General features: G+C 34.2%; 1 protein-coding gene and 1 long non-coding RNA gene across 2 annotated transcripts; one reads left to right on the forward strand and one right to left on the reverse strand.

Annotated features, from left to right (window-relative positions):
- Positions 1–1764: 1764 nt before the first annotated feature.
- Positions 1765–6356, reverse strand: LOC135157603 (uncharacterized). The gene is made up of 2 exons (XR_010296604.1): positions 5923–6356; positions 1765–4181 (listed from the first exon to the last, which is right to left on the reverse strand). It is a non-coding gene; the product is annotated as an uncharacterized LOC135157603 (long non-coding RNA).
- On the forward strand, positions 5799–22706 carry LOC129256507 (solute carrier organic anion transporter family member 4A1-like). The gene is made up of 11 exons (XM_064113844.1): positions 5799–6575; positions 7516–7900; positions 10901–11056; positions 11526–11625; positions 12977–13098; positions 14640–14894; positions 15364–15556; positions 16411–16576; positions 17207–17448; positions 20055–20116; positions 20824–22706. Exons 1-11 carry the CDS (start codon positions 6327–6329, stop codon positions 21072–21074), a joined length of 2181 nt encoding a protein of 726 aa, XP_063969914.1. The 5' UTR covers positions 5799–6326; the 3' UTR covers positions 21075–22706.
- The last annotated feature ends 664 nt before the right edge of the window (positions 22707–23370 follow it).

A 23370-nucleotide genomic window follows, 5' to 3' on the forward strand; every position in this document is an offset into this window, starting at 1 on the left:
AGGAAATCGCATCATGAATATTCATATCATGGGCGGTCCCACATTTGCATGTTATAGCGAGTTTTCCATTATTTAATAAATAATGGCATTATTTAATAAATAATGGCATTATTTAATAAATAATGGTTATTTGTATATAAATAATGATTATTTGTATATAATGGCAAACTGTAAAAATTGTTTATAAATAATGATTATTTATAAATAATGGGATATTGAAACAAAATTATTATTTATAAATAATGAAGTAGATATTTCATTATTTAACAAATAATCTTTATTTATAAATAATGGAAAACTCGAACATTAAATAATGATTATTTATAAATAATGAGAATAATGGTGCACTCGAAAAAATTATTTATAAATAATGAAGTAGACGTTTTCATTATTTAACAAATAATCATTATTTATAAATAATGGAAAACTCAACAAATTATTTATAAATAATGAAAAACAAATAATCATTATTTATAAATAATGAAAAACAAATAATCATTATTTGTAAATAATGAAAAACAAATAATCATTATTTATAAATAATGAAAAACAAATAATCATTATTTATAAATAATGAAAAACAAATAATCATTATTTATAAATAATGAAAAACAAATAATCATTATTTATAAATAATGAAAAACAAATAATCATTATTTATAAATAATGGAATGTCGAACTATTATTATTTACAAATAAATGAAGTATTACTTGGAATTATATATAAATAATTAGAAATGATATTTTATATAATAGTAGTTATTTACAAATAAAATGTAAATTATATATAAATAATAGTTATTATTTAATAAATAATGATTATATAACAAATAATTGTTCTATATAATAATGGTACATTCGGCGCCTCATACAAATCTCGCACAACTTTTTAGACCAAATTTGCGATGCCCGGGTACACGATTACGAAATTACGCAATATTATGTAAGTGCATGTCAGACTAAAACGTGAATTCATGTACAAATCAAATGCAAATTGTGTACTTAACAAAGTTCATAAATGTATCACTATTTCTACTTTTAATGATCAAACTTAATTAACTTTGTCTTGTTTATGATCAGAAGTCTGCAACAATTTTCATCGAAAAAACAATAAAAAACAAAAAGTTGAAAAACAGAAATACATAAGAAAAAAAAACAAACAATGAAATACATAAGAAAAAAATTGCGATACCAATTTTTTTTTTTGAAGTACATTTGATCAGGATCCTACGAGTCTGAATACAAAATTAGCAGTTTTGGGGCCGTATGATAGTTGATTAGAGCAAATGTTTTATTTTATGCATAAATTAGCATAATTCATTCATTAAATAGAAAATCTTTTTTCAAAAAAATTAACCATACAGCCTTGTACATGTAGATTTTATCGCACACTACCACCGTGTAAATTTTCGCGGCGCTCGCGCAATCATCCCCCCGGGGGTCCAATAACCCAGCTCTTTTATGGTGAAGGTTATATTGCGGGTTTGAAACGGGACCCTGTAACAAATCATCATAACCATCTTTAATCATCCTCATTATCATCATCACCAATACCACCACCGTCACCAACACCATCACCATTATCATCATTACCACCATCACCATTATCATCACCAGCAGCATTATCTCTTTATTATTATTAATATCATTATTAATATACTAAGTTCATGTATTAAATATTCGATTATGTTGAAGCAACGTTTCGTGGCTCTGCATTTATGAGGAGTTGCTGTTGCAATAGATTTACACCAAACTCACAATTACTCCCAGTTACTATATCTTTATTATTTAATTTGAGATCAATCTCAAAATAAGTTTAGTTGACTTGAATCTTTCACAACACTGTATGTAAGACGGCACTTGATCTCTTTTAAGTAAAGTCATCTGAAGTGAAAATAATTTTACGGGCCAAGTCCATGAGCATAAATTTACTTTGTAATGTATACATAGTGTTGCATGTACTAATAATAGGATTAGTCACATGTCCAAAACATTACCTGGAAACAAAAAAAATCTCACTAAACATCTTTGTACTATTTTCAAAATTTGAAATGCTTTAATAACAATGTTACAGGACAAGACAATTTGAAACATTCAAAGTACTACAAGTATAATTCACAAGGAAATGAATTCAATAGAAAGTTATAAGTCACCACACCATTGAGATATTACATGGAAGTTCCCACGATAATTCAGTAGGTCATCTCCCAGTAAGATCCATACAGTGTAGGTGTAGTTACTCTGGGAAAATACTTAGCACAATCACAACAAACTACAGTCATTCACGGATTGATAAGTCCAATACATTTAAAACATAATATATGAGAAATTATAAAGGCCTCTTACAATTTGTTTCCTATATCATTGCACAAGAGCAAAACAAGCAATCCTTTTAAAAGTTGCATTTAGTCATGGAAGCGTTTCATCAACATTTTTGTCAGCCAAGTTGTAAGATCTGACAACTTCCCTTGATTTTGATTGGCTGATGAGAAGCACTGTTACTGTGGTAACTGTCAGATAAAACAGGACTTGTCAGAAAAAACAAAACAAAACGTCTGACAAGTCCTTTCATGAAACGCTCCCCAGGGCTATAATGTACAAACCAGGCACTGATCAAGAACAGAAATTAGACTTATAAAAAGGAACAAAATTGAGGCAAATTGAAATGAGCAATTGGCACTCCTGACTGATCACAGGAGAGGTGAAAATGGAAGAGTTTTGTTGCTTTTAAAAGAATAGTGGTACTTATCACCAAGAATAAGGGTGTCTTTAAATGAGCTACAGGGCACTATAAGCATCAGATATACAAAAATATTACTTCACAATACGGGGTACATTACTAAAACAGGTACAGGTAGGCTGGATTGTTCTAATGTACATGTAAGAGAAGAGGTTTTCAGAGGTAAAAATAGAAAGAGGCAATTCATTTGAATGTAAAAAGGAAACAGGACTTAGAAAGAGGACACTGCTTTGATGCAATAAAAAGCCTAAATAAGGAAGAATTTGAATAATCCTAGATAAAAAAAGGATCTTACAACTTGTAAAAATAAAAAAAGAACAATTGTAATCATACTGACATGAATCAGTTAATGTAATCTATTTCTTTAAAAAAGCCTTACAAAAGAATGTGGCAGGACAGAAATATTTTCATGTTGATGTGCAAAATGAAATGGAGGAAGCATGGTGACTGAACAAGAGTCATTGCATTTTCAATGCAAAATTGAAATAATTCAAGCATTGCATTCAAAGAGGAATCCATATGACTATCTAAATGTCATTTACTTGGTGATATAAATACAAAAAAATATCTAATTCCTTTCTCGAAAAGGGCAGACATTTATCCCCCTCCTTGTAAAGTGGAGGGGGATATATCTCCCCTTCCACCATTCCGCAATTTCTCAGACACGATAAATAGACATAAATCAATACTCTATCCTGGGCCCGTTGCATAAATGTTACTATTACGGCAACTTTGCCATCCAATGGTAACTGATGATCAACAGCCAATCAAAACTGAGGACTCTATACTATCAAATAGCAAAGTAGTAATGCAACAGGACCCTGTTCAGATCACAAGCCTTCTATGCTCTCTACCTTGTTGAAAATCACATAGCCTGGATGATAAATAAACCCCATGCAGAGTTGATAGTTTACCCTTAAAGAGTTTGGAAGGAGTAGATGAGAGCTGATAAATGTTTAATGGGTCAAGATCCCTGATTCAAATCAATTTCCCATTCTCCATGTGCCATCAATTCTTCTGAGAACTCTTTTCTCCTCAGTCCTCAATCCGGCTAAATGTACTTACAACATCAAGCTCTATTTAACTATTGTCAACAGTAGATTGATTTGCTGTCAACTCTCCGGAACTTGAACCAATGGAGCTTGAAGAGTAAATGCCACAATGTCAGTTGCTCTAAGAATGGCTTCTTTCTGTACCCCAATGGGTGTCTTAAGATTGGAAACCTGTACCTGTTGAACATTGATGTCCATCATACCAAATTCTCCAGAAACATTAGTATGCTCATGCATGGTAAAGTCCATCTCTTGCTTTGAAACAGCTATAAGGAAGTGCAGGAATCTCCGACGAAGAAACGACCTGGCAGCTTGTTCCTGTGATCGGTCCTCTATAGTCAGGTCTGCCATTGTTGAATCAACTGTTTTGCATCAAGTGTTGTATGTCACTGCAAAATATAACGAAAATGAGACAAAGAAGTTTTACATTTTACTTTAATAGAAATAGTAATTAATTTTCAAAAATGATTTTCAATCAATATTCACCCCTAAACTTACATTAGTGTGAGTGCCCCCTATCATTGTTTGTAATTAATATAAAACATGAATTTCAGAACCCAACTCAAAATTCTGTATTCTGAGCAACTGATTTTCTTCCTGAATTTAAGAAGAAAAAAATAATCTTGATTTGGACCAGAAATTTAAAGGCCACATTTTCACAGTGAGTGGATCTGGCTAATTTAGTAAATGACCACAACAGATGATATTTGAAAACTATACATGTGTAATACAGAGACAGCTACACTTTACATGTAGGTATTAAAAACATCAAATACATGTATGATTCAAAATGGTGAAAAGCATTCAGATCAGGCAGGATCAGGAAAAATGAACACTTTACGGGGTGTCACCAAAAATAATTTGCAGTAGTAAAATTATCCAAGGGAATGGGGAATAATTACATGTACCTCTACATACAGTATGCCCATAAAGACCCGATTGTGCTCATCCTATGCACTCATTCAATGAACAAGGTTATGATATAACCTTGTTCTCAGTTATATCTCCATGTGTGGCAAAATAAGGGTGGCAAGGTTTGGCTTATTTTCTTTTTCTTTGGGACAAATGCTTGATTTTTTTACACTGACAGTTTTCATTATGCCTATTTGTCATACAACTTGGCTCTTAAGTAAATTTGATTCTTTAAATTATTTTTTTCTTAATTAAAAATAGAGATAAAAAAATGAAAATTTTCTTGCCATATTACTTTCCACCAATAAAGGGCATACACAAAAATATGCCCAAAAATCAAGTTTTTGAACGCTCTGATGAATACAAAAATTATTCCCAAGTTACTAATGAAAAATAAATTGCAACTGTATGGAAATTAGTAATTTTGGTCACAAAAGTGATATTTTACTGATTTTTTAAAGTGTGTGCTCTGTACAACATTGGCATACACCATAGTCCTACCTGTAGATTCCCCACAGGCAGGATGGTTGCAGTGAACAAGTGATCCTAGGCTATGACTGCGCGCTGTGTTGCTTATGCTTTTCCTGCTTCCCCTAAGATTCAAAATGGACATTTTTCGATCGGAAACATCAGCATGAAATTTTGAACATATTCAGATTTGCCGATCACGGCGATCTGAATATTAAATGCCTGCTGTTACCATCCTCACAACGTTGTGATTACGCTGCTCGGGGATATGGACCAGGGTTTCAGATCCCAATAGTGGAATGGCCCCTAATTCCTAAAAAGCCTGGCTTTAATATGTTAGACAAGCAAGCTGCAGAGTGCAGTGTTTAGTTTCAATAAATTTTGTGCAAATTGTGGGATTTTTATTTATCTTTCAGTTTCACTAAAAGTTTTAGCGCACTTACTCTTCAGAAATTAAGAAACAACATCAAATAAAACTTCTGTGGAATATTCATACATGTACCAATGGCCCTACCAATTCATCATGATAATTGATATGTTTTAACTTTATGTTCGGCTAACGTTACTTAGAAGTTAGACTTAGAGCCTAACTTAGAGGTCTAATTCTTCATCATGACACAGAATTCGGCACGTGGGACCACTGCTGTATCAATATCGGCCATACCATGCCTAAGTTAAGTTATGCATTAAAATAACTTACAGGCAGGCAAGTTAGGCATATTTTAACTTTTTTAACTGTTTATTACGCACCTGCTGATGGCTTGAAGATATATCACACGTTTCGTTTCAGGCAAGAAAAGGATTCATAAGACCAAAGTCGATGACGGAGTCGGAGTCTCAAACTTAGCTACATGTACAGCACCGTATCCCCGATACACGCGCCGAAAGCACGCCGTCGATCGCGTCGCGTCGGTACGTACGGTACGGCGCGGTGCATGCACGCGCACTGGGCTAACTTTGTTAGCTGTATTTCGAGATCGTACTGCTGGACGGTGGATATTTTTCTGATCATTAACTTCATTTATTCTAAGTGTTAGAGCGGGGATTGTACATGGCCATAAGATATTGTTCGATTTTTACCCGTACGGTACCGGTACGGTATTTCAGAAAGATTACCTCTGATCACGTCAGACCTCAGGCACAGGCAGATAGACATGGCTGTGGAAAGCAGAAGCGGATCGTCTGTCGAGAGATCACGGGGACCACAGGGAGAGCTTCAGCATGGCTCGATGGGTGTATTGCTAAATGCTGACGACAGGGGTGCTGTGCTTGTGGAAGATGAAGCAAACGAGATAGATGACGAAGATGATGATGTTTTTATAAGTGAAGATGTTATCTCCATAAAACTCAATGAGAAGGAAATTTCATGTGGTTGGTGTGGCAAAAGTGCTAATTGTTTGAAGGTAGATCGAGATCTAATCATGTTTAATAGGCCTAGCCTAGCCCTAGGCCCCTAAGGCCTAGGCTAAGCTAATGTTAAAATAATGAATTGGAAACTCATATAACAATGTCAAGCTGGATCTTGGACATGATCGATCCGAGTTAAAATGAAGGGGAGGGGGGGGGGGGTAACCTTAAGTGCTAAGCAGCAACCCACCTCTGTGGGGGAGGGTGGGGGGGTAGCTCTGACATTAATAATTAGTAATTTATTTTCTAACAGTAACACCAACAATATTACTGAGCGTTTGGTGGGTGGGGGGGGGGGGGGCATGGGGTAACCTAAAGTGCAAAGCAGCAACCCACCTGTGTGGGGGGGGGGTTAGCTCTGACATTAATAATATGCATTTTATTTTCTAACACTGATAATATTACTGAGTGTTTGGTTGGTTTTGTCAAAATTGTGTAATTTAAAGTTAGAGCAGTTTTTACCTTATTTTAGTGTTAGTTACATTTTATAAAAATAACAGTAATGTTTGGCCTAATGTTACATAACTTCTAACCTAGGTTGAGACTAGTATGAAAAGAATCTCCTCGTGAGCCAAAATGAATAAACATCTAAATTGTACAATTTATTTTCAATTTGCTCATTTCCATTTTCATGAACAAATTTTTAATGCATTCAATAATTTCAAACAGTGTATGTCATAGACCAAAATCTTCAGTCTCTGTACATTGGCTGTTCCGCTGAACTACGTTGGCTTCACTCACCAATACATACCAATGGGGATGATAGTAAAATGCCAGAAATTGTTAAATAAATCCCCAGAAACGGCAGTTATTCCTGTCTATGTATGTCATCACCATTTTAGTGAGTATAAGTTTTTAACTTACCGTATTGGTTAATTTTAATAAAAAATATGTTATTACAAATTGCAAAATTTTGTTTTTTTCCCCTCTATTCAGATTTGCAGCACAATCAAGGGATATCTCTTGGCCTTTTCACTCACAGGGCTCTTCCACTACCTTGTCCCTTTTGGACTCCTCTTTGCTGTCCTCACTACGCTAGAGAAACGCTTCCATTTTTCCAGCAAAGAGAGTGGTAGCATTGCCAGTGCCTACCAGTTCTCTGCAATGTTCTTTACAGTCTTTGTGGGATATATTGGAGAAAGGGGAAACAAACCAGTCTGGGTTGGAGTAGGAACCTTAGCATTGGCCATAGGGTCTGTCCTGTTCTCTCTGCCTCATTTCATATCAGATCCATATTATGTGACACCATTTAACCAATCAGAAGAGGACAGCCTTGTGTGTCCAGGTGTTGACAACTCATCCATGCTTCAGGAGAAATGCGGTAATGTTGAAAAAAAAACCTTTCTGTGCACATGTACTTCAATTTCATTTAAATTAATATGATATCAAGATTTGAAAAAAACATACATGTTTTTTAATGGAGGGAAAAACAGGTGTAATAAAGGTGCTCCCATACTATACATGTATGCAAATTCTAAAATTTGAAACTTACAAGCACACAGTCATAGCAATACATTATATAGACATACACTAGTGGTCTTATAATTATCCCTGTCTCATACTCTGGCTTTTTAAATTTGTTTTTGATAACAAGATCCCTGTTGTAATTTGATCAGTAACTTGTATCTGCTCATCTTGCAAGCCACTTAAAATCTTACATTATTTGAGTTGAATTACATGCATTTTGTAATTTGAAAAGGTTATATTATTGCACATTTGCACTTTGCAGCGAAAAGGCTGCATTGTTTACAATTGATACAAAACTGGTCAAAATCATCAAACAATAACTGGAATATACATGTATTGCAACTTGACATAGAGCTTGAACATACCAAAAGGAAATAAAGAAATTATTGGTTGTGGAAGAATGCATTTTTGATAAGCATCTTAATTTGAAAAGAGAGGATGAAAAAATTTAAACAGGTGACCAAAAAGCATGAGGTAGTCAGAGGATGAGTGAGCAGTCAAATTCAATGCAAAGCTCCAGTCAGGGACTACTGAACCTACCACCAAACCATTCAACCAGAACAATGGAATTGATATCCATATCTGTTACTCTTGTGGAACAGAGAAAAAGCAAGACCAGGAAGTGTTTGATGAAAGGACTTTTCAGAAATTTTATATATCAAGTCCTGTTTTATGTGGCAGTTGCCATTGTAACAGTGCTTTTCAGCCAATCAAGTTTTGGAAAGAAAGAAAAATGTTGATGAAATACTCCCCAGCTGACTAGAATTGTGCATTGTTTAAGCCATATCGCTTTCTAAACTACTCACTTTCTAAACTACTCAGATTTATACCACACTCCTCATAGTTATATCGATACTTGTGCTTGGAAAAAACTACCCCCAAAATACAATTAAACAAGTTAGAGTAGGCTACTTTCAAACCTTTCATTCAGCAATCACGTTTACACCTTGCACTCATAGGGATTAAAATGATATGGGGATGGGGTGAGTGCTCGCTTGTCCCAAGGTTTCGTTCTACTCAGACCCGTATATAAATATTAATGATAACATAATTTGTTAATTTGAATAAATGTCAACAACCACATCAAGAAATTTTGATAAAAATGAGTGGAAATAGTGGTTTAAAATTCCATACATAGGTTTTTGCAATGTGAGGTAGCCTACATGTACAGATCTAACATTAAAAATTAATGTGAAAACCTTATTCAATTATGTAGTAATTAACAACCACAACAAAGATAGCACTATAATCGAGCAACCCAAAAACTTTGTACCAAATAAAAAGAGTAGCAATAGTTCCTAAGATGCCGTCATGTTGATTTAATGACAGTCTGCACCCCCTTCCAAGGGCCTGCTGCATAAATCTTTTACCTTAGAGAACTTGGGTTGTTTTAACCTGAGATTTCCTCCTGTGTTAAAGTCAATGGCTGAAGTCGGACCAACCTGAGTTTTTGTCTCACCTGCATAGCAGAGTGAGACTATAGGCGCCGCTTTTGCGACGGCGGTGGCGTCAACACCAAATCTTAACCGAAGGTTAAAGAAATGACAACATAACTTAGAAAGTATATGGACCTATTTCATGAAACTTGGCCATAAGGTTAATCAAGTATTACTGAACATCCTGCCTGAGCTTCATGTCACATGACCAAGGTCAAAGGTCATTTAGGGTCAATGAACTTGGACCATGTTGGGGGAATCAACATCAAAATCTTAACCTACGGTTAAGTTTTTGAAATGTCATCATAACTTAGAAAATATATGGACCTAGTTCATGAAACTTGGACATAAGATTAATCAAGTATCACTGAACATCCCGCACGAGTTTCACGTCACATGACCTAGGTCAAAGGTCATTTAGGGTCAATGAACTTTGGCCGAATTGGGGGTATATGTTGAATTACCATCATAACTTTGAAAGTTTATGGATCTGATTCATGAAACTTGGACATAATAGTAATCAAGTATCACTGAACATCCCGCACGAGTTTCACGTCACATGACCTAGGTCAAAGGTCATTTAGGGTCAATGAACTTTGGCCGAATTGGGGGTATATGTTGAATTACCATCATAACTTTGGAAGTTTATGGATCTGATTCATGAAACTTGGACATAATAGTAAGCAAGTATTACTGAACATCCTGTGCAAGTTTCAGGTCACATGATTAAGGTCAAAGGTCATTTAGGGTCAATGAACTTTGGCCAAATTGGGGGTATTTGTTGAATTACCATCATAACTTTGAAAGTTTATGGATCTGATTCATGAAACTTGGACATAATAAAAATCAAGTATCACTGAACATCCTGTGCAAATTTCAGGTCACATGACCAAGGTCAAAGGTCAATTAACTTTGGCCATAATGGGGGTATCTGTTGAATTACCATCATAACTTTGAAAGTTTATGGATCTGACTCATGAAACTTGGACATAATAAAAATCAAGTATCACTGAACATCCTGTGCGAGTTTTAGGTCACATGTTCAAGGTCAAAGGTCATGTAAGGTCAATGAACCTTGGCCATGTTGGGGGTATTTGTTGAATTACCATCATATCTTTGTAAGTGTATTGGTCTAGTTCATAAAACGTGTACATAAGAGTAACCAAGTATCACTGAACATCTTGTGCAAGTTATAGTAGTTTTCAAAGTCAGCACTGCTGCTATATTGAATCGCGTGATGCAGGTGAGACCGCCAGAGGCATTCCACTTGTTAAATTTAACCAGAGTTTTCTCTGGTTAAAAGTTTTATGCAGCAGGCCCCCGTATTTCCTTGCCATCAACCATAATCCTAATTTACTGTAAGGAATGCTTTTTTGTGTGTAAAACTCAAGATGAGTCATTATTTACTTTGTTTACAGGTTTGACTGAAGGTGTAGTAGAAGCAAGTGATAACTTCATTGGATTATTCATATTTTCAATGGTTTTGATTGGCTTTGCTGGGTCTCCAGTCTTTACTCTTGGTGTAACTTACCTGGATGAGAATCTACAGCCAAAAGACTTTGGACTTTTCCTTGGTGAGATCATATTCTGATATTAATATTCAGGAAGAAAATGTTGATTTATTGCTGATATTGTTGAAAAACATTTGTAATATGCCACTGCTATTATTGTTTGAATTTTCATGCATAGTTTGGAAAGCTTTCACTGATTATTGATTTTCCAACTTCCCTAATGAAGCATTTGTACCTTGCATTTTCAGGTCATAAATTCTCTTTAAATTGTTGTTAGTATTTTTATTATTCATGTACAGGTATCTGTGTTGAAAATCAGTGTATTATACTTACTATTTAAATAAGTGTGTAAGGAAACTATGAATTATGCACAAGGTACACATTTGCCAATCACAGGCAAATATTTTTTAGGACAAGATTTGGATCAGATAATGTTTGATTGGCTATTTGTTTACCATATTCCAATTGACTTACAAAACTGATCTTTATTAATAATACTTTCTATTTTTCTTTCTTATTACATGTATATTAGGTATCTACACTGCTTTCCTGAATGTTGGGCCAGCCTTAGGCTTCTTTGTAGGGGCATTAACATTATCAATCTTCACAGATATAAAACTTGATGAACACAGGTTAGTTCCTCCATTCTTCTCCTTTTCCTCCTCCTCTTCCTGCCCTTCTTCTTTTTCTCCCCATCTAATGCCCTACTCACTTCAGAGATGCCAACCCTCCGACTCCTGCCCTTTCTATCATAGTATGAATCCTCCCAATATTTTTTTCTCAAATTTATGTTTAAAATAAATAGGAACTGTTCAACTTATACAAACTTATACAAACAATGCTCAGGTTGCACCAGAGACCATTTTGCAACCTTGGTCACAAGGGTTGAGCATTCCGCATAAAGATGAGAGCTACACGCACATTATTTAATTTCAGTCTCAAATCCTCCCTTATTCTGATTTCCAGCAGTTAGTATCTCTGCTCAGGACTACTCTTTCATTTTATTTTATTCCTCTTCCTCCACCTTTCCCACTTTGTTTTCTTCTTTTGTTTGCTTCTTCTCATACTCCTTCATTTTCTCCTCCGCAGGAGATTAAGGGGAGGTTGTACCCCCTCTTCCTGATGATTTTGTTCACGTTTTGCAAAAATGGCAACCCCCCCTAAAAAAGGCAAGAAATTGACAAAAAGAGAGTTCCATCCATATTTTTTATCTGTTGAGTTTTTAATTACAGAGGTAACATTATTAATCCCATTTTTTATTCAGATAATCAATTAACCTCACCTTTCAGCAACTATGATTCTCCCCCTAACCCAATCCTGCCCCAATAACCCATTCAACTAATGGATCAGGAAGTGCCTGCAAATGAGATATCAATTGCAGGAAATAGCTTGGTTTGGATTCATATTTATTTCCTATGCAGTTGAAACCTGTACTACTGTACATGTGTACAGATACTACTTTCTGTTTCACTAGTAGTCATTCCCCTTTACCAACTCCATCAATACGATTTAACAAGTACCAAATCTCCCATTATCCTTTCACTCCTAATCACTGACCATAGAAGATCATTCCCTCATTGAGTTGAATTAAAAGAACAATAATTATGACCCCCCCCCCTCCCCCCATGACTTACACTGAGCATCACCTTGCCCCTCATATCAGGGCAATCTGTATAATAAACAGTTAATTATTACCCAGATCATATCATGTTTAGTCATTGCCAAACTGTTACACCCTATAACTTTTTATATAAATGCATTGTCTAGTTAAATGATAACATTTTTCTTACCTTATCTAAGAAGTAAACACAATTTAATTTACTTCAGTTTCGTCTCACACATGCAAAAATCATATCATGCTTGAACATGATGATGGTCGATTGGTGGCATATTCAGTCTTATAGTATATGTCGGTTAGTCAGTCATTTAGATGTGTGTATTTATAATATCCTGCATTTGTTCTTTTTGTTATCTTTACTGAAGTGTATCATTAACCTCTGACCATCCTCTATGGGTAGGAGCTTGGTGGTTGGGCTTTCTTGTAGCTGCAGCCATTGTGGCTGTCTTAGCATTGATCATCATGGGATTCCCAAAGAAACAACCAGGTAAGCAAGGACCTTCTAACACAAAAGATACAAATTTTTGTAAGTTTGTTAAAAATAAAATAATAAACCTGAATGGTAAATAATAATCATATGTTTTTAAACATCAGGTTCATTAATGATCTCAGCAAGCAAATTAGAAAATCATAGTATTTTGAGCATGTTGGAAACTAACGGATGAATTAGCATGAAACTGATAAAGATGTAGTTTGATTTTGTCTGACCTCATAAAAGATATCCATGCAAGAGTGTCCTAGTTTAAATTCTGAATTGGTTTTAGAACACTGTGAAATTGTTGCTTGTTTCCTGTAGTTTAAATTCTGAATTGGTTTAGAACATTGTGAAATTGTTGCTTGTTTTCTCTAGTTTAAGAACAATGTGAAATTGTTGCTTGTTTCCTCTATTTTAAATTCTGTATTGGATTTAGAACACTGAAATTGTTGTCTGATTCCTCTAGTTTAAATTCTGAATTTGATTTAGAATATTGTGAAATCGTTGCTTGTATCCTTAATACCTGGTAGGCCTAAGACAGCATTTCCTCATTGAGGAACCTTGTTTTGATACCATGCGCAAAGTTGAATAGTGTTTGCATTGTTGTATTTATAAATGTCATTGTTCTCTGTAAGGTTTCTCTAGATTTTAAAGAGAACCTCTCATGCTGAAATGGCAAGGTGTGTTACCAGAAAGGCATACATACTTTGTTAGTATAATTCATTGAACCGTTGCAATGATTACATTGTGCTTTTTCCTCTTCCTAGCAAGAAAAAGTACAGATAAATTAAAGCTAAATAATGATGATAGCAGAGTTTTCAATAAATGCATAACACCCTGGGGTCTGCGTGAAGAAAAGCGGGAAATATGGTAAACTCATCGACTGAAAATTAAATATTAAATAAACATTATAAACATAGCGTATTAAATATAGATTGAACATTCAGAAAGAGGTGTGTTTTTACTTCTACTTTGATTCGATCAAGTTGGATAATATTTCTAGAAGTTTGTGGGAGAGCATTCCATTTTGCTGGTGCAGCTTTCAGGAAAGCTCGATCCCCTTGGGATTTGGTCGTGACAATAATTTCAGAGAGATTTCTTGAAGCAGAACATTGATTATGATTGGGTTTATGAATTTGGACAAGTAAATAAGCAGAGGCAATGCCATGTATCCATCTGAATGTTTAAGAGAAGTTTATTGATTGAATAGGTAGCCAGTGAAGGTCAGATGAGATAGCAGTTATGTTTTCAAACTTTCCTTTTCTAATTATAATTCTTGAAGCAGTATTTTTGGATATGTTGTAATTTAGCGAGAAGTGATTACTAGATTTTACAAAGCTAACTATTATAATCATCTAGGTAACTTATAATGAAGGCATGTACTATTAACTTTTCTGTGACAAGATGTTATGCAAAATTATTTTGTTATCCCTGAATTCCGCTTCAACTATTTAAATTGACCATTTCATAATTCATGATCAAAATTTGGCAATAAATCTGTACATACGTATAGGGATAAATGATATTCTTTCTTTTTTTTCTGAATTATTCAGGGAGTGAAAAAATAGCAGAAAGACGTCCATCTGAAGCTCAGAAAGGAAGTGAATTCAAATCCCAGGAGGGATTTTTTGAGAAGGTAATTGATTTCCCAAGGGCACTAGGGAAGATCATCACCAACCCTCCATTCATAAGCATCTGCTTCGCCATGGCAACTGAGTGGTTTATCATAACGGGTGTGGCAGTCTTTGTACCAAAGTTCTTTGAAGCACAATTAAATATGTCTTCCACCCAAGTCGCAAGTATACTAGGTGAATGTTGTGTCTTTTCTACCCTGAAGAAAACAAAGTAATCATTGTAATTGAGATTAGAAACAACTTATTTAATCTCTTTTATTGAAAATATGCAGGAAAATAGGTATTGCATTTATTTTGTGAACAACCGTGCTGACAATCACTTTATTTACTTTTTTGGCAGGTGGGGGAATGAGGAATGTTTCAAACTTGCAACAATTATATACATTTTTTTTTTATCAAGCTGTATTGTGTTTATCTCACTTCTATCACATTCTTTTGAAATATCTTGAGGAGTGTTAATAAAACATTTGATCATTAATTTTTCCATCAATTTTTTTATACATTCCTGATTATGATTTGGTATAAGCAAATTCGTTAGTAAAAATATATCACAAACCAGATTCTTGATAAATTACTCCTGGTGACTCATATATATTTCAATGTAGCCCTCTCCTAATATGTTCTTCTATCTTTGATTTTCTAGGTGTTTTATCAATCACTGCTCAGTTGATTGGTTCCTTAGGTAGTGGAATAGTCATTAACAGACTGGATCTGAAGTTTAGAGGCCTTATCAAGCTATGTGTGATTTCTGTGTTGATATCATTATTAGCATCACTTGCATTCATTATGCATTGTCCTATGGTGCCGTTCGCAGGTGTAACTGATACCAAAGAAAGGTAAATATCAGGCAGTTTTCTTTTCCTTTCCTTTATTTTCTCTTTTTTATAATCTCATTGATGGTCGGGAGCAGAATGAGCAATGCATTTATTATTAAGAGCACTTTTCTTAGGTACTCTTGTAGCACTTTTCATGAAATATTAGTTATACAGGAAATGTATGTTTTATTGTCTTATTATTTTTCATCCAGTTTTTCAAATTTCGTGAGAATGAATTAGTAACGTGAATCATGACAAAATGGTTATACTTGTAGCCGAATTCTTACTTCATTTTAAGTTTCTAAACAATGAAATAGTGCAGCATACATTTCATGGCATTAGTGAAGTATCTGTTATGTTGTCTGTTTTTAATGTTCCCATTTAATTCACCTGTGTTGGTTGCAGCATATATTGTACGATTTTTTTTAAAAACAAGCTGCAACACCCTGACACTTTGGTTATAGAGTCTGCATTGTGAATTATGAACTATCCTTTTTGCCTGCTGGATTTTTTCAACAACAAAAAAATTAATTCTTTTGTACAGATTTTATCTATTAACTTTTTTCCACATCAGTGCTTCGTTGTTCAGTCATTATTTTATGTGCATTGAATTTTCTTTCTAACAAACATATTTCTAAACCAGGAAGTGTTGTTTATTGATTAATTATGAACTATTCTTTTTGCTTACTGGATTTTTTTCACACAAAATTAATTAATTCTCTTCATACAGATTTTCCTAGTGTAGTTTTTGCCACATTATTGTCTCATCATTAATTACAGTCATTATATTTACATTATGTGCATTGAATTTTCTTGCTGCTACATATATTTTTAAACCAGGAAGACTTGTTTAATGTTCTTGTCTTTAATCCCAGTACTAAGTCAGTGACTGAAGCTGAGAGCATGTTCCTACTGCCCTGTAATACCCATTGTGATTGCCATTCTAAGTCTTTTGAACCTGTATGTGGCAGTGATGACATCATGTACTATTCACCATGCCATGCTGGGTGCATCCGCAAAGACACATTTGATGAAGAAGTGGTAAGTGAGAATAGTGGAATTAAATGATTGCATTTATTTCATTCTTCTAATAAATAACATATTTGGCTTGTTCAGACGAGGACTTGAAGATTATTAACCAAACTCTTGTTCATACAGGATCCTATTAAAGTGGCTTGTATCCTGAAGTCCAATTTAACTTAAACCATATTCTAACTCTTGAAATTACTGGAAGCCATTTTTTTTTTTTGCGCTGTCTTTTTCTTATGGGAAAATATATTGGTTAGGGGTGAGATTTCTATTACTCTTTGTCACTGGCAAGTTGGATTTGGGTAATAGTGATGAAATCAGTGTTTCTTATAAAACATATTAAAATCTTAATTGTGTACAATACCATGAAAAATAATATATCTTGGACCAGTATCATCTATTTATTGAAGTTTCGATGTTAGAATTTTTGGATGTCATCATATGCATCCCTACCATAAACCTCAATATATTATCCACTAAAGTTGTCATGATAAAATATTTCATGTTTTTGATAGTTTAGTAGTTTTCTGACAATATATTTGCATGGCAAATTGCCTCCGACGAAGATTCTGCTAGGATCGAAAGCTTAGGCCCCTTTTGACTTTCTAATATATTTGCATGTATTTGTATTCCATTCCTTAGGTATTCAGGAACTGCCAATGTATCAGTGCTAACATGCTCCATGCTGCATCATCTCAGATACCTGAGAATATCACAGTAACCATTGAATCATCAACTCCTCAAGACTCCCCTGAGGAAGGCTATGCTGTCCCAGGACGATGTAGAACAACATGTCCTTACATGTGGCCCTACTTTGTTCTATTATGGGTGTTCTTCTTCATAAATGCCTTTGCTACTGTTCCTGCCTGGGCTAGCAGTATAAGGTGACTGAGTTTTATCATCTTTTGATCTGTCTCTTGGTTAGGGTGTAGGGGAAAAGATTACGGTGTCCTTAAAGGACAAGTCCACCCCAACAAAAAGTTGATTTGGATAAGAAGAGAAAAATCAAACAAGCACAACACTGAAAATTTCATCAAAGTTGGATGTAAAATAAGAAAGTTATGACATTTTTAAAGTTTTGCTTAATTTCACACAATAGTTATATGCACATCCCGGTCAGTATGCAAATTAGGGAACTGATGACATCACTCGATCACTATTTCTATTGTATTTATTATATGAGATATGAAGTATTCTAATTTTCTCATTGTCCTGTGAAACAAAGATTTATTTTGCCCTGAACATGTGGAATTACCATTGTTTAACATTGTATGGTTCAGTCAAGTTGGTCCTAATTGTCAAATCTTAAAAAATTGAAATGTTGTAATAATTCAAACAATAAAAAAAAGAAATAGTGAGTGAGGGACATCATTGATTCTCACCTTTGCATGTGACTAAATTGTGCATATAACTATTTTGTGAAAAATAAGCAAAATCTTTAAAGTGTCATAACTTTCTTATTTTACATCCGATTTTGATGAAATTTTCAGCATTACGCTGGTCTGATTTTTCTCTCTTGATTTAAATCAACATTTTTCTGAGGTTGACTTGACCTTAAAAGACACATTGGAAGTGAATAATGGAACTGACAAATTATGGTATACACCAGTAAAAAGATTATCAGCTGCAAACTGCATTTGTGCAAGTGTAATGCACTTTCATTGCCTACCACCTGAATGTCTACTCCCATATTTTTTTTTCTCATTGGAATGGTAAGAATTATACTGATAAAAGTGTTTAGAGCAAAAAGGTTCTTCACATGACAAAAACTCATTTCCATGTGAGATATAAATTGCTCCAAAACATGATTTTGTGTATGGGTGCAAATGCAGTTTTTGTCTCACCTGCATAACAGAGTGAGACTATAGGCGCCGCTTTTCAGACAGCGGCGGCGTCAACACCAAATCTTAACCGAAGGTTAAGTTTTTGAAATGACAACATAACTTAGAAAGTATATAGACCTAGTTCATGAAACTTGGCCATAAGGTCAATCAAGTATTACTAAACATCCTGCCTGAGTTTCATGTCACATGACCAAGGTCAAAGGTCATTTAGGGTCAATGAATTTAGACCATGTTTGGGGAATCAACATCAAAATCTTAACCTAAGGTTAAGTTTTTGAAATGTCATCTTAACTTAGAAGATATATGGACCTAGTTTATGAAACCTGGCCATAAGGTCAATCAAGTATTACTTAACATCCTGCCTGAGTTTCATGTCACATGACCAAGGTCAAAGGTCATTTAGGGTCAATGAACTCGGACCATGTTTGGGGAATCAACATCAAAATCTTAACCTAAGGTTAAGTTTTTGAAATGTCATCATAACTTTGAAAGTATATTGGTCTAGTTCATAAAACTTGGACATAAGAGTAATCAAGTATCACTGAACATCCTGTGCGAGTTTCAGGTCACATGACCAAGGTCAAAGGTCAATGGATATTGGCCATGTTGGGGGTATTTGTTGAATTACCATCATAACTCTGTAAGTATATTGGTCTAGTTCATAAAACTTGGACATTAGAGTCGTCAAGTATCACTGAAGATCTCATGCGAGTTTCAGGTCACATGACCAAAGTCATTACATGTGGATATAGAGGTAATCAAGTATCACTGAAAAGCTTTAGGTCACATGATCAAGGTCCAATGTCAATGAACGTAGTATTGTATCATTATATGAATGGTGTTTTTTGTGAATAATTATTGAAATGGTGTTTTTCAAAGTCAGCACTGCTGCTATATTGAATCACGTGATGCAGGTGAGACCGCCAGAGGCATTCCACTTGTCTCATTATTCATCAAGATATTATTTTTTCTTTCAACTGCTGAAAGTAATTGATTTTAAAAAGTTATGCAATAAATTTGGCCTAAAATAATGAAAAACAAAAGGTCAGCAAAGAAATATATAAGAAATTAATAGATCAATAAAATTCAAAAGAGTAGTTTTTAATCTCAAAGGTTTTTCCAAATACAATTGTTGGAAAGACTGCGAATAATAATTGCACAAAACTTAGCAACTCAGTAGCTTTATTAAGTGGATTGGAGCAATAAGTATGATTTACTCATAAATTAGCAGAAATAATTCATTTGAGAAATATCAGCCACACAGCCTTGTAGACAACATCGCACACTACCATTTTGTACATTTCCTCAGTGCTCACGATCACAGTGGTTAAGATATCAAGGAGGGGCATTGACTTAACCCCCCTCCCCCGAAAAATGCCTGGCCTGGTTAGGGTAGATTTATTCTGACTTTCACAATGATAATACAATTTAGTATGGTTCTTATACAGACCACCAATGCATTGAAAGTGGTATTAAGAGAATCTTTGTATTAAGACCACCAATAGATAATGCCACACACAGTTGTAAGAGTTGAATTACATCATTCTCCATTGGCCTCATGTTGTCCCTTATATCATGCTTTCCTTTTTTCTGTTGCATCTTTTTATTTTATTTTGAGCTATCTCTTTTTCTATCTGTGCATATAGATGTGTGTCTCATTCGCAGAGAGCCTTTGGTCTTGGGGTGCAGACTGTCATATATGGCCTCGGTAGGTAATCTATACATGTTATGGAGTGGTCTTGGGGTGCAGACTGTCATATATGACCTTAGTATGTTATTTGTATACATGTTATGGAGTGGTCTTGGGGTGCAGACTGTCATATATGACCTTGGTAGGTTATTTGTATACATGTTATGGGATGGTCTTAGGGTGCAGACTGTATATGACCTTGGTATGTTATTTGTACACATATCATGTAAGTTGTTGTCTTATCAGGGTTAGAGGTTTTTTTTTTAGTTGTACTTTGTTGGTTTAGATGTTTCCATATGTTATGTAAAGAATATGTCACATATTTTTAATACTAGCACACTATGGATTTTTTGTGTAAAATTTAAACAATAACCATGGCAGTTATTGTTCCATTAATAAATTCTTGTTTTTGCATTAAAAAAGAGTCATTTTATATCTAGTAGTGAATATTGATTATAAAGAAACATATTCCACTTTTTCAATTTGCAATGTTCCTTTTTAGGTATATATAAAGATCAATTAGGTCTTTCTTAATAAATATATAAAAGTGTAAGAAAGTGCACTTTTCCATTGTCTGTCTTAAAATGCGAATTAAGACAAAATTATGTTTTATTTTGTATTTTTGGTCCATCGATCACATGATGTAGCAGTTAACTACAAAGTCTGTAAAGAAAGCAAACTCTTTCGTGTTGCTTGCTGATTACTCTTATTATTTGATCTTGTAGGAAGCGCCCCAGCACCGATCGTCTTTGGTTTGTTCATTGACAAGTCTTGCCTGGTGTGGGAGTCTCTATGTGAAGGATCTCAGATATGCTGGCTCTATGACAACCGTACCTTGGCTTTCACCATGCTAGGGTTATGCCTATGTGGAAAGATTCTTTCTTTCATCTTCTTTGGTTTAGCCCATGTCTTCTATCGACCTTACTTGGACATCAAGGAGGATGAGGAAAGAGAAGAGGAACAAGATGAAGTATAATAGTTATTGTCTATGAATGGGTGAATCAAGATGGATGAAATACCTACCAGTTCTGATCCCTATGTCATAACAGATACAATCTATCAAAATACAAGTAAGCATAAATATAAGTCCGTGGCAAATAGTATACAGGAAATTACAATTAATTGTAATTATTAAGGGTGTCTCTTTATGTTACACTCTTGTTTTTGTATCATACAGTTACACTTGGACTTAGATTTTTATTTTTATTTTTTGCAGAATTTTGAGACATCCGAGTATTCAGATCATACTCAGGGATGGGTACTATTGAGTAGTTTATTAATGAAAGTGAGCATTAAAATAACGTTGATACATGTTTGTCCTACCAAACTCTCTGTGACCACGTCTTTTGATCGATCAGTGTAGAGGTTGGGAATAATGAGAACAAACATAGACCTTTTGGGCTTTCCATAGTAAACAAAGCCCTACGAAGCTTTCCATAGTTCCTCTTCAGATGGTCTTAGTCTTTTTTACACTTTATGTACTCCTTTGTCTTTCTTGCCGTTTCTTTCTTGTTTGCAAGCAATACAATATCACAAAGAAATTTGATAAAGTGGTATATTACAATTATGTTCATGTTGAATAGATAAAAAAGGTTGTTATAATAATTCTATTTCTTTCTCTTTGATATGCCTTTTTGTGCCCCTGTAAAAAGTTGTATACTTAAATGGTATTGTTCAATTTTGCATTATTTATTTAACTGTGTATTTTTGTATTTTCTTATTTTCCTTTCTTGCAAATGACCCATATTACTTTATTAACTAGATTTCTCCCCCAAACAGATTTGAAGATTTAAAAAAATGATGTAACTTGATGAATAAATTAGCAGAGAGAGGAATATATCAATAGAACACTGCAGGAAACAAAATATTGTTTTCATTGCAGATATTAATCTTGATCAAAGTGATTAAAGTATTAAAGATGGTTAATAAAATCATGCTTCAAGATTAAGTACATGTTTAATGGTAAGGTAGGTATTCTACTACAGTATTCACCATTAGCTGCTTTTTCTTCTTTAAACACCAATCCACCCTATAAACAAAAAGTGAATTTGAATAAATACAGGAAAAAACAACAAGCATAATGATGAACATTTCATCAAAATTGGATGTGAAATAAGGAAGTTATGAAATTTAAAGTATCTCTTATTTCAACAAACAGTTACATGCACAACACAGGTTATATGGAAATGAGAGAGTCAATCATGACACAAATTCACTTTTCTTGTGTATTTTATTATATGAAATATAGAATATTTCTTTTTTTTAAGGGGGGGGGGGTATGACAACAAAAAAGCATCTTTATTAAATCACAAAAGTTGTAAAAAAATTTAATCCTATATTTCCAATGAGGGATCAAACCTGTGTTTCATTTAGTAATGAGACGGAAAAAAATAAGATGCATGTATTTTATATTTCAAATAATAGAATACAAAAAAAAATTATGAGTAGATGACATCATAGGTCCCCTCAATTGCACCTGAACGAATATGTACATAAATATATTGTGTATTAAGAAAAACTTTAGAATACCCTAACTTTCTTATATCACATCAGATTTTGAGGAAATCATCATGTTCAACATCATGTTTGTTTAATTTTTTTTTCATTCAAGTCATTGTATTTATTTCATTTATTTATGTATTTTTATTTCTTATATATTTATATATTTATTTATTTGTTAGGGGGAGGATGGAAGGGGTGGACTTGTGACATATGCAATAAACTATGTGAAATGGTTCATTATTTCATTCTGTATTGACAGGGTGTATCCAGGGGGGGGGGGACATGTCCCCTTTTAACCCAGATTTTTACACTAATAGTACCCTGTGGTATTTAGTGCCCCTCTTGTGCCCCACCCCCCATTTTCAAAGGGAGGTTAAAAATACAACCTATGTGATGATCTGGGTAATCATTGTGTCTGTCAATTTTCAGTACTAACATCCTAATAGATCTTGGCTGCTTTTGTTGTTGTTCATAAGCATAGCATTGCAAAAACCATTCACAGAGTACTACGCGACATTTATGTTCCACTTGCTTTGTCTCTCACTTTATCTCTACCGTTCCTTTAATTGATGATTAATGCATTGTTTTTATTTATTTTCCCTTTTATCATTAACTACTGTTCTCTTGTAGTTACACTCATGTCGGCTCTTAGTTTTATGTTTTTTGTTATTTTTTTTTTAAATATGCAATTTCAAAATTCTTTCTTAAGGGGCTTTCACACCGAAGGTAGCATAGAGTTGCGTAGAGACTACGCAGCCATTTGTTTTGCA

This window comes from Lytechinus pictus, chromosome 1 (genome assembly GCF_037042905.1).
Source record: "Lytechinus pictus isolate F3 Inbred chromosome 1, Lp3.0, whole genome shotgun sequence".
Lineage (NCBI taxonomy): Eukaryota > Metazoa > Echinodermata > Echinoidea > Temnopleuroida > Toxopneustidae > Lytechinus > Lytechinus pictus.

Coding starts and splice junctions, on each gene's coding strand:
- LOC129256507 (XM_064113844.1), top strand. CDS start 6,327: ATGGCTGTGGAAAGCAGAAGCGGATCGTCTGTCGAGAGATCACGGGGA. Junction 14,895..15,363: donor CCAAGTCGCAAGTATACTAG/GTGAATGTTGTG, acceptor TTGATTTTCTAG/GTGTTTTATCAATCACTGCT. Junction 16,577..17,206: donor ACACATTTGATGAAGAAGTG/GTAAGTGAGAAT, acceptor TCCATTCCTTAG/GTATTCAGGAACTGCCAATG.